The 12,357-nt window shown below is 34.9% G+C and overlaps 1 protein-coding gene across 30 annotated transcripts in view; it reads left to right on the top strand.

Annotated features, from left to right (window-relative positions):
- LOC135090675 (potassium voltage-gated channel unc-103-like) overlaps positions 1-12,357 on the top strand; it is a 132,383-nt gene that overhangs the window by 99,579 nt on the left and 20,447 nt on the right. For 14 of the 30 annotated variants that reach the window (XR_010262077.1, XM_063987668.1, XM_063987664.1 and 11 more), the window contains 4 exons: positions 101-130; positions 2,673-2,759; positions 8,680-8,805; positions 11,216-11,357. Coding sequence is in view for 29 of the 30 variants with exons in the window: in XM_063987668.1 (XP_063843738.1) it covers positions 101-130; positions 2,673-2,759; positions 8,680-8,805; positions 11,216-11,357 (385 nt within the window). In the remaining variant the exon portion in view is untranslated. The remainder of the gene's footprint in view (positions 1-100; positions 131-2,672; positions 2,760-8,679; positions 8,806-11,215; positions 11,358-12,357) is intronic. The other 16 variants (XM_063987671.1, XM_063987670.1, XM_063987665.1 and 13 more) reach the window with 10 other exon arrangements.

Here is a 12,357-nt window from a genome sequence, read left to right as displayed (position 1 = left end):
CAGGAAAGGAGAATGAAAGGAAGTGTTTTAGTTAAGTACTGTAATTTTATGCTTAGATGAGATTCTACTCTAAATCAAAGGTAATTCCTTACCTCTGCAGCTGGGTCAGCGGATATATCCCCAGGTTATGGTAAGCAGATTTTTCTCGAAGGAGTGACCCTTAACCCCACTGCCCTTAATGTGCTCGAATCCATAACGAGATTCTCCTGTTCCTAGACTCTCTTAACCCTCCTGTATGTACCCTTCTTCTAGATGGTGCACCTTCCACCCTCCTTCAGACAGGTCCTGGTTCCTTCACTATGTATCATTTATCATATTGTCTCTCCACACACACACACACACACACACACACACACACACACACACACACACACACACACACACACACACACACACACACACACACACACACAACACACACATCTATTCTCCATCACATTTTTTCACTTCTCTTTCTCCAAAGCAGCTCCCATCCCTATAACCTCTGCAACTTATTTCTTTCTCTACTTGTTTTTACATCTTTTTGATGAGTGTTCATTGCCAAACAACATGACTGAAACAACTAAGAGTAATTCCTGATTCATCTGTCAATATGATGTGTTTGGTTTATCTGACCAGCCCATTGCCAGGCTTCAACTCCCTCATATGTATAGGATACGGCTGCTATGACTGCCAGCGCTGCCAAGCTCCATGCACACACAGATGGTGATGCAAAGGACTGGTTATTGCAGGTCTAAACTAAACTTTACCCCAGTTTGGTTCTGATAATACTTTCAGAAATTATGGTGTTATTAAAAGATAAATAATACAAGTAGTTATTAACATAAACCAGAATGTGTAGTAGTATATAATGAACTCTGTATAAAGCAGTGCAGTAGTAGTAAAGCATTGCATTAATGTGAAGTTTGTTTCCAAAACTTACCAATAATGAAGTAGTGAACAGGTCAATCAGTAAGTGGTTGCAAATTAGTGAAAGGACACAAAGGAATAAAAATATTAGCTTTTATATAGAATTCTGTTATGGATTTTTTTTAGGTTCCTTGTGGAAATAAAATGTACTAATAGATTAAAATTTCTTGCGTGAAAATGTCATATTTGCTATAGATCATTTAATTTTAAAAATGAATTCTTAAAAAAACATGGAAGGAAAGAGGATGAAAGAAAAACTTGATGTGAAAGTTGCATTGATCCAAAGTGAAGGAGCAAATCATAGTCCAGTAGAGGGATCACATGCAACACCTTTAGATGATCTGCTGAGAAAGAGAGAGAGTGGAAGAAGGAAGGATGACAAGCAGTTGGTGTGGTTGCTGGTGTAAGATAAAGACCACTCATGAGAAGGGAGAACTGTGTTTTCTAAAGATAAATTAATGGACGGATGGGAGGTTGATGGGGATGAAGTGTGCAACAGTAGTGATTGAACAAAATTAAGTAAAAACTTTTCCTATTTCCCCTATGCCCTCTAGGGTGATCTAAGGAACAGGCATCAGAGTTTGTGAGGTTAGAATAGGTCAGATAAGAATAAAAACAAAGGTTTAACAGTAGAGTTTCCAGAATAGTGTATTGTGGTACTTCATTTCAGTGTAAAGTATGAGTCATCTCTCCATGTTGGATAAACTCAGTAAATCCTTAACATACTGTGCTGTGTACATAGATCTTCATTTCTATCAGTGGGCAAATGATACCTGCATGAAGAAGCCTGCCCACCATCACTGACATACAGCATTTCCTCCATATCAGTTGTATAAAGTGTGCCCTTATTTGTGTGACAAACTTCCCAAGAATTGTGCACATTTAGGAAGATTGTTTAATTTAATTAATTTATTTATTTATTTTATTTATTTATCTTTTTTTTTTCTGCATATGGGATAATATTCAGTCAGAATTTGCACTTGACATTCCTGTACATGTATTTTGTGTCACAAGTGAGGAACATAACTTTTCCATCCTTATATGTGTTACAGACTTAGTTTTAGTCCTATAAGAATAATATTGGAAGAAAATTGTTGCTACGTACAGTGAATGTGCAAGAGTTTAGGACAAAAACAATACTACTACCTATTTGAACAGACATTGTAAATGCTGCTGTGCAACTGTGTTGATGTCACATCTCAGCAGTGTCTAAACTGGTGATTCACACCTACTGTGATGGAATGGAAAAATATTAATTCATGACTTGGTGCTTCACTTGGATGAGACTTTGTAACCATGCAAATAGAAACCAGACATATGATTTTCCATTTACATACCTTTATTACTATGAGGCCAAACAGTGAAATTCTCTCTCTCTCTCTCTCTCTCTCTCTCTCTCTCTCTCTCTCTCTCTCTCTCTCTCTCTCTCTCTCTCTCTCTCTCTCTCTCTCTCTCTCTCTCTCTCTCTCTCTCTCTCTCTCTCTCTCTCTCTCCTTGAAAAGCTAAGAAACAATGTTTACATTTGTGATATTAATACATACATTACAGAAGTTAGGCTGTGCCAGTAACTAATTACCTAACATTGTAGTGTGTAGTAGCTAATACAGTCATATATCCATCCCAACAAACACTTCACTGATATGTCTTCCCACTGGTGCTACTAGCTAACATCCCAACACCACCAGCCCCTTCAGTCTGCAAGGATTTATTAGCTCCTTGTCTGCCAGTAAAAACTAACAACCTGTGTGTATTTTCGTCCGTAGGGGTCCTTACTCAGCTCAAACGTAGCTTTACTGACCTCCGCCTGCATAGAGTGGAGGGTAAGGTGCATAGATCGGAAAGTAGATCGGGTAAGACCAGTATCCCTCAGGTATTTATTTTGTCCCTTGATTTTCATAGTTTTGTCTCCTAGTGCCCCTTTAAGGTAATGTTTGTGCTAAGGTCTGAGGTTTTTTTTTATTATTTATTTTATTTTATTTTTTTTAAGCATTGAAAGTATAGTTCATGTGTGTTGCAAATGGTTTTATCCTCCCTGTAATATATGTCCTCCCCCCATAGACATATCAGAAAAACTTTTGAGACTAATGTTTCCAAAGTAGTTCTTTGCATTGGTAACATGCACATTTTTTTATACCCTTGTCACGTTGAGTATTTTGGTGTCCTTTAGCCCACCTCTAAGTGTTTTTACCACTTTCTACTTTTGAATAGTGGGGAATTGATTTTTCAAGTATGCATTGTGCATTGATATTGTTCACTTAGTCCACACATTCCCTTGGAAAAATATCTTGCAAATTATTAGAATTATTCTTGCTTAATGTCTGTGTGTACAACCTAGAATTTTGTCTACTAGTGTCCCTGCTCCATTCCACCCTCACATTCACCACCAACAAATTTTACAAGTCAATACCCGTCAGTTTACTTTTTTTCTCTCTCTCTTTTTTTTTTTTTTTTTTTTTTTTTTTTTTTTTCAAAGGAAAATTCAGGTTTTTTTTTTTTTTTTTTTTTTTTTTTTTTTTTTTTTTTTTTTTTTTTTTTTTTTTTGAGTAGCTTGTGTGGTGGTTACATAGCTGTGTTTACCATGTTTGAATATGCTGGACATTTATGCTGCTACTTTTGCCCTTATGGAGTATGAGGTATCCAGCTATCCAGCTGTTTTGCTGGGGACTGACTGCATGATCTTCCTCCACTTGAGAAGTGACAAGATTTTTGCTGAAGCTCAAAGACTTTTTTTGTATAATGAAAGCATGAAGATATTCAGGCCGCATGTTGTAATGATTTATTGGGAAATGTATGCTGGAAAAATCTTGAATAACATGAAGAATATATTATTTTTTTTATTGAATAATCACTTTTAGCAGTTACACTAGTATTAATGTTTTGGTGTTAAGCGAAGACAAGTCATCAAAGTAATTTTCTTATATCTCAGTATAATTTGTCATTATTTTACTAGTCATATAACTATCCAGACTTGTAGTTGTAAGTGTTTCTCTTTTCGTAAGAATTCAAATGCATTTCAAAGTTGAAACATCTGATTAATATGTTTATAATTTTGGATACTAAGTTGACTTTTGCTCATTTTTCTAAGATTTTATTTGTTATTTACATATTAACTTTATTTAATATTTACATATAAACTTTTTTATATTAGTCAATAATGATCAAATTTATAAGAATTGTTAATCAGCAGAAACTTCTTTACAAATTCAAATAAATAATCAAAACTATAGCTCCCATGTTGAAACAACACATAGATTGGTAGGGGAGATTTCACTGCCCCCAAACCCTGATGTACACACCTTTAATTGGCCACCCCCCTTAAAGGGGGATGTCAGTCTGATATATAGATAGACTTAGATTTATGATAAAGTAATATAAGGAAGAGGGTGACTATGGACTTGAAATGTTCTGTTTTGTGTGATTGTGTGTGTATATATATATATATATATATATATATATATATATATATATATATATATATATATATATATATATATATATATATATATATATATATATTATTGATGCTTCTGTCACTTATTCAATGACATTGTTAATTTTAAGGGTGCAAGTACTGAAAACAGAAAAGTTGTTGACATATATTTTTAGGCTAAGTACTTATGGTAACATTTTAAAACACTTCAAGAATACAGTGCAGGTATCATACCATTTATCCTTCTGCCAGAGAAGTTGAATTTTATATTACATGATTTTATGACTGATCAGTATTTCTCTCTCTCTCTCTCTCTCTCTCTCTCTCTCTCTCTCTCTCTCTCTCTCTCTCTCTCTCTCTCTCTCTCTCTCTCTCTCTCTCTCTCTCTCTCTCTCTCTCTCTCTCTCTCTCTCTCTCTCTCTTCTTGGTAGCTTTTTGTCTTTTAGGAAATAACAGTGGCATATACCTCTTGTAACAAACAGTTGATATCTCAGTTCTTTCTCAACTCATCAGATGCATTCACTATATTGGTATTTCAGTTCACAGCCCTCCAAACATAAAACATCATTCTGTGCTAGTAACTAATCTACTTTGTTCACAGCAGTTCTTATAGTCATCTGGTTACTCTTGTGTAAATGCTACCACTCTTCTGGAACAAGGGCAGCTTTGTTATTGTATTGTTATTCACTATTGTTGCAGCAGTCCTACCATGACCAAAGCAATCTGTTTGTAATGACAAGTGTCCTTCAGTTTAAAAAGATAAACTATGTTGTCTGTTGTTATCCCATGAATACTTCATTGAACTGCAACTACAAAGTTGAAGACAAGGTAGATGTATTTTATGATATAACTAAATTGTTCAACATTTGCAAAATTTTATTTGTATCTTAAGAGGTTATTTCACTTATTATAATTTCCATGAAGCCACACTTGCAAATTGTACTCTAAATATATATATATATATATATATATATATATATATATATATATATATATATATATATATATATATATATATATATATATATATATATAGTTCAAATGTGATCCCAGAGTTTAAGTATGCAGGGAAAATGGTAACATACCTGTAGTACCTTCTGAAGTATACCTTTGTATAGCTTGATTTTAGAAACAAAATGCTGTGCAGAACTGCGAGCACTTTTATGAAATTATATAGATTGTATGTGTCAGTTGCATCACCATAAGTTGACAGGAAGGCAGCAACATTATCTCTTGATTTTTCAGATGAACAAAGAAAGCTATCAGGCAGAAAATGGGTCTGGTAGTCAGTCTGATTTGTTAGTATGGGTCAGTGTTGTATTTGCTGTTTCTGATTGGAAGTGACTTAGATTAAGTAATTCTGGATAACTTGGAGGGACCTTTGTTGGCTACAGTACAAGCTTATTCTTATGAAAGTTTTATGCACTGTAGTTTTCTTTCTTCTTTTCTGTGTAGGTAGATGGTACATTGTGACTGGGACCATTCAAAATTGATGTGTCTTTGGTTATGTTAAAACAGAATCTATCAGTTGAGTTGTAATTTATTAAACATTTTGGACAAAAGATAATGATGCAGCAAAGCCTGAACTAAGTTTTGATCCACCATTCAATCTTGTGATATCATTGGAATTAAGCTGTACTGTGGCTGTGCATTGGTAGTGAGTGAAGGTGTGCATACTGTACACCCTTTTAGGGTTGGATCCAGCCAGAAATTGTCTTGGTTAAAAAATGCTGTCTGACTGTAGTACAAAGCAAGAGCGATGTTTATGTCTAAAAAAAATATCTCTACAATCAGTGGAAGGCACACATACTTCAGATGCAATCCTTCTTACTTCTCCCCTGAAAATATAAAATGGAAAAAAAAAAAAAAGATGGCTAAAGGCCCTTTAAAATCATCTAGATACTGTCTGTCCTCATGATCCAAGCAGCCCAAAAGCAAGCAGTATTATCCCCTGTACCCATCACCCCCTCCATCACACTGCCATCCACCACTCCCCTTTCATTGTCAGTCCTTATTGGAAGTCTGTCATTCGTATTTGGCTGATTCAACTTGATGTGAAGGGGTTATTTTGTAGATGATAAACTTTATTAGTCTAACAATATGCAAAATGATCTTTCTATGCTGTATTGAAAGTTAAATATGCTTTATCTGAAAATGACCACACCCTCATCCACACGTGAACTCAGCCGGAAATGAATGAATTGTGCTTCTGGATCACTGCTTTTCTTGACTCTGCCAGCTTGATTCATGATGCATTGTTCAGTATTTTTTATAGAACTAAACAGTTAGGCTTTGCCATAATAAATGTGCAAAGTTATGCTGATAAGCTGCATGATGCATGCCACTACAAAAATTGCAGTATTGCATGACACTGTACTGTGTGAGGAAATTTTTGCAGGTTTTCCAAGGCCTGTGGGATTTTTTTTTTTTTTTCCCATTGATTTACATACTGTTGGAAGTATCAGACTGAAAGTTTCTGTTTATTGTTACTTGAATGATCATTAATGACAATAAAATATATAGCTTGAGTTTCTCTGTGAAATAAACCAGTCAACCTTGGAGAACATGACCGTCCCTTGTACGTATTTTTTCCTGGTATACGCATTGTATGATAACCTCCTGAGCCCTTCCCAGCTTCTTAAATCTTATTGTGTTTCTGTCTGCACACAGGAACTCCATTAAGTATTCATGTATACCTCTGAGATATATAATGTATGTCTTTGAGTATGCAAAAAAAAACAATTAAAACTTAAATCATCTTGTTCCTTGAGTACTTGGTCAATCTTTTGTGAAATTCTCTAAGGTACATGACAGTGGTACAGCCATTTGTTTAGACATGACCAAAAAAAGAAAAATATAGAAATTCATCAGTGGTGTAAACACACACACACACACACACACACACACACACACACACACACACACACACACACACACACACACACACACACACACACACACACACACACACACACTCACTCACTCACTCACTCACTCACTCACTCACTCTCCTACGTAAATGGGTAAATACTGACACAGATGCTTCATTGATGTCAAGAAGGTTTCACCAACAGAAGCATAGACACTTTAGATTTGGAGGCAAAGATGATGCAGGCAAGCAATGCTTATAAGCTTAATATTAAACTAAATCAAAGTAAATTTGGAATGAAAGTATGAATTTAGCTTAATTTGTACACACATAACATCCATGACAGCTAGGAACATGTGACTTTGAAACAATTAATGAAAGTGGATATGGATAAAGAATAATACTGGTAGTTTAAATCCTGTATATTGCAGCTAGGTATAGGTTAATACCTATATTTATCCATGAAAGCTAGTAAAACTAAATTTACTGGAACATTGTTATAGCAAAATACTATTCATGCCACAAATATTCTGAACATTGTCATGTGTTTGTACACTTTGTCGACTGTCATGGTAATTTTAAAGCAAAGTGCAGCTTTGGATGTGCTCTCCTGCTTGTTCAGTGTTGTCTTACATGTGCAACAATATTACTTGAGTAAGGATACATACATATATTCAAAGTAAGTTTTTGTACCCCATACAAAGGTACATGATATAAAAGATATTAATTGGATTATTATAATGCAGGAGCAAATGGAAGGAGACTTAGCAGAGTTATTTGTTTTGCAAAAACAGATCCTTCAGCAAACAATGTTTATACTTAGTTCATTCAGTTGAAGTCATCAGTCTCACTAGTTTTCACATGAGGTTTACAAAGCACATGCAGCTTACCTCATAGGAGCCCAGTATGTTTGGGTATGACATGTACGAATAAAACATATACACGAGATCTTTGCGTTAATATTCTATATACAATTTGACTATAGTAAATACAGATGACAAATTGAAGAATAACCATCTATAGATCTCTGGATATTGAGAAACGGATATTGAGAAATAGTTCTTTCTTTGATGTTTTGAATAAAAAGTTGCACATATCATTTTGTCATGATAGTTGAGATTTTTCATGTGGCTGTACCACTTTCATGAACTGTTAGTGTCACCATTGTGATTGCATTGTAAGAGAAAGATCAAATTTGATAATTTAATAAATTGTTACTGAAGAAAAATATGTAAACTTAGGATAATTCAATAAACATCCCATAAATTTCCTAAAAGTGGCCTAAGTTTGTAGTAAATCTGAACCTTGTAAAAATATCCCATAATTAAGAAATTCCAAAGCACTTTTTTTTTTTTTTTTTTTATTAAAATGTATATTTTGCCAATCCCACACCCTCATTTTGAACAAGTGTCCAGACCTGCTCTCCCGCTCCCTCACCCTCGCGCCCACAATGAGGTCTTGTGTTCCTCAGGAGCCTTCTCAAGTATGACCTCAGCGTTGGGTGTTGGAGGGCGAGAATCAAGGTCAACGTCCAGATGCTCCTCCCCAGGACCCCACGGAAAAGAGGATGCCCCACTCCTCACAAACGCTGCCCCTAGTAAGTCCTTCACTCCCCTCCCTCCCACCCTTCATCCTCAACAACCCCTCCTGCTCCTGTGTTGAGTCATCCTGAAGGACTCTACTTGTATGTCCTGCTCCTTTTTTGTCCTGTTTTGTGCTGAAGAGTCCTGATCCAGAGCATCCCTTTTCATGTTTCTATCTGGTCATTGTGACTGCTTCTCATTTCCAATAACTTCCCCATATGACACATTCATTCAAGGTCATTTCACCCTCCTGCTCACCATCAAGACCTGTGTTGTCATACAGTATTCCATATCCTGTGCAGCTCTCCTGATCCCACTCCTCCCCTGGTGTAGCCTTCCCCTCCCATTACCTATCCTTGCTTTTATTGTCAGACATCAGTGGCTACCTTGTGTTGAATGGTGATTCAACACAAATCCTTACTACAAGGTGTGGTTTCAAAGCAAGCAGACAAGCAAGCAAGCAATCAAGAAAGAGAGGAGGAAGGAAAATATATTCTTCCTCTTTTATTTTACCATTTCTAACATTTCTCTAAACATTCTTCTAATAAATGAGTGAGCAGTTTATAGTATGAGTTTTCCTAGCGATGTTATGTTCTCTTGGCTTCATACAGTGTCTCCCAGGCAGGCACTTTTTAAGTTTACAACACAAACAGTAAACTAAGTCTTATTGCAATAAATCATTAATGAACATGTTATCTTTTGCACTGCTTTAATCATATTTATTATGAAATTTTGATAAATATAATTAATTTATTTATATCTTGCATATGCACTTTCCTGCTTTTCAGCTGCTTCATATCTTTACACTCTAATGCAAGACCATTGCCTGTTTTTTTTGTTTTTTATTTATTTATTTATTTATTATTATTATTATTATTATTATTATTATTATTATTATTATTATTATTATTATTATTATTATTATTATTATTTTTATTATTATTATTATCATTATTATTATTATTATTTATTTATTTATTTATTTACTTATATATATATATACATATATATATATATATATATATATATATATATATATATATATATATATATATATATATATATATATATATATATATATATATATATATATATATATATATATATTTTTTTTTTTTTTTCTTTTTTTTTTTTTTTTTTTTTTCTTTTTTTTTTTTATGAATTCTGCTTATACTTTTCTTGATTATTAAATCAACATTCTAAATGTTAACCTCTTTGCTACAGTTTTACTTTAATAATTTTTATGCTTAGGGATCCTGTGGGCTTTCCATACAATGATTTTACCTGTGCCTTTTCTAATTTATCTTGCTCATGTCTGCCAATGCTGTTTTGAGTTACCTGCTTTTATGTCTTTTGTGTTTGAAAAAAAAAAATGCTACTATGAATATTCTCATCATAACAATCATATCATTATCATCATTATTTAATTTCCACCAACCATTCCTAAAACCACTCATGTGCTGCATATGTGATGAAGCAATGTATGTGTATGCAAACCAAAATCCTGGAGGACACATGCTCTGTGCTCTATGCTCTGTAATTTGATACCAAAAATGGTATGTCTGGAAAATCAATGCATATGTAAGACTTGAGAAATGCTGTGCATTTCAAATGAAAGAAAAGTTATGAGGTTTTAGATGTAATTAAGAATGTGTTGCCAATGCTGACAGAATATTACCCACAGGAATCAGGTGATGTTTTTACAAGGCAGAAATAATGTATTAAGCGTTGCAGTGAGGCAGTCTCACACAGGCTGGAGAGGGATTGCCGAGATGAGTAGGGATGTTGTCATTAGTTGGAAAATTATCAGCCATTTATCACTCCATATTGACAGTTGTGTCTAGAGAGGGAGAGAGGGACAGAAAATAGTATCATAGTTTGTAACATTACTGGTATTATTACTGCTGGTAGTGGAGGAGCTCTCTCTCTCTCTCTCTCTCTCTCTCTCTCTCTCTCTCTCTCTCTCTCTCTCTCTCTCTCTCTCTCTCTCTCTCTCTCTCTCTCTCTCTCTCTCTCTCTCTCTCTCTCTCTCTCTCTCTCTCTCTCTCTTAGCTGTAGATTTACTTGAATACTGAGATTTCAATATATATATATATATATATATATATATATATATATATATATATATATATATATATATATATATATATATATATATATATATATATATATGTGTGTGTGTGTGTGTGTGTGTGTAATTCTATAATAACTAGTCTCACTCTCCCAAGTTTTCCTTATTATAAAATCTTGTTTGTTACAATTCAAGTTCATAGAAGTAGTGAACATTATTGTTGCAACCATCTCAGTCATTACACAATACTGTACATGCTTCTATGTATTAACTTGAGTTGCCCTAAGTATAATTGTAGTTCCTTACAGCTCCTCCCTGCAGGTGACTTTTGATAACCTTGTATGGCACGGTAGTTGCAGGTAGTGCCAGTCCTGAGCGGCGAGTCCATGCCCGCCACTCCAGCTTGACCTTACCTGTGGAGGGTCAACACAGTGGCACTCACAGTCATAGTCGGGAAGTTGTGGAGGTCAACTTGCGCTTAGATGCCATCACCAGGTAGTGGGTTGTTGCATCCCAGAGTGTTGTGCCTCTGCCCCATTGGTGTTGTGCTGTGCTGCAGCTGTTGTACCTCTGGCTGGCATGTGTGACTGCAGCATTTTCTTCATGCTTCTCTCTCTCTCTCTCTCTCTCTCTCTCTCTCTCTCTCTCTCTCTCTCTCTCTCTCTCTCTCTCTCTCTCTCTCTCTCTCTCTCTCTCTCTCTCTCTCTCTCTCTCTCTCTCTCTCTCTCTCTCTCTCTCTCTCTCTTCCCATTTTGTACTGTAGCTTGAAATGTTTCTTCTGCCATAAAGAAAATCCATTTAATTTTATTTTTCTTATGATTCTAGAAACTATTGTCAAAATGTTCAATGTCTTAGATTCCATTTTTTTTTTTTTTTTTTTTTTCTTTTACCAGTAATGTACCCATGGTTCAGTAAATCAGTTTTGGTAAAGAATTGGAAAATAATTAAGAGTAAAAGAAGAAATATACTAGATTCTGTCTAAACCCACATGTACCAGAACTGTTTTAATTAAGTAGACATGCTTTATTTTTCAACTGCATGTTTTCATTGTTTTGTCATGTTCTCTTATGCATGATCATAATTACTACCAGTGCCTCATGTGCAGTCTTTGTGTTTGTTTTGTTGGTTTAGAATCCTTTATCCCGGAGCCTTGGACACATGAAGTTTTTTGAGTGCTGGTGTTTCTTATAATTTATGAATTGTTCCTTTCAAATCAATACAACACAAAAAGATATTGTGTGAAATATCATAAGTAAAATTTATTATTCATATTCAGTTCATGCAACATGTTACTTAATCTAATGAACTGACCTGTAAGGTTGCTAGTTGATGGGTTTGAGAGTGCCCAGATGATGTATCTAACCCCCAAGGGATGTCAGTAAACCTGCAGATGCATATCTCTCTCTCTCTCTCTCTCTCTCTCTCTCTCTCTCTCTCTCTCTCTCTCTCTCTCTCTCTCTCTCTCTCTCTCTCTCTCTCTCTCTCTCTCTCTCTC

The sequence above is a fragment of the Scylla paramamosain genome, chromosome 35 (genome assembly GCF_035594125.1).
Source record: "Scylla paramamosain isolate STU-SP2022 chromosome 35, ASM3559412v1, whole genome shotgun sequence".
NCBI classification, from domain to species: domain Eukaryota; kingdom Metazoa; phylum Arthropoda; class Malacostraca; order Decapoda; family Portunidae; genus Scylla; species Scylla paramamosain.
Note: the sequence above shows the minus strand (reverse complement) of the source record. Positions and strands in the feature narration are given on the sequence as shown.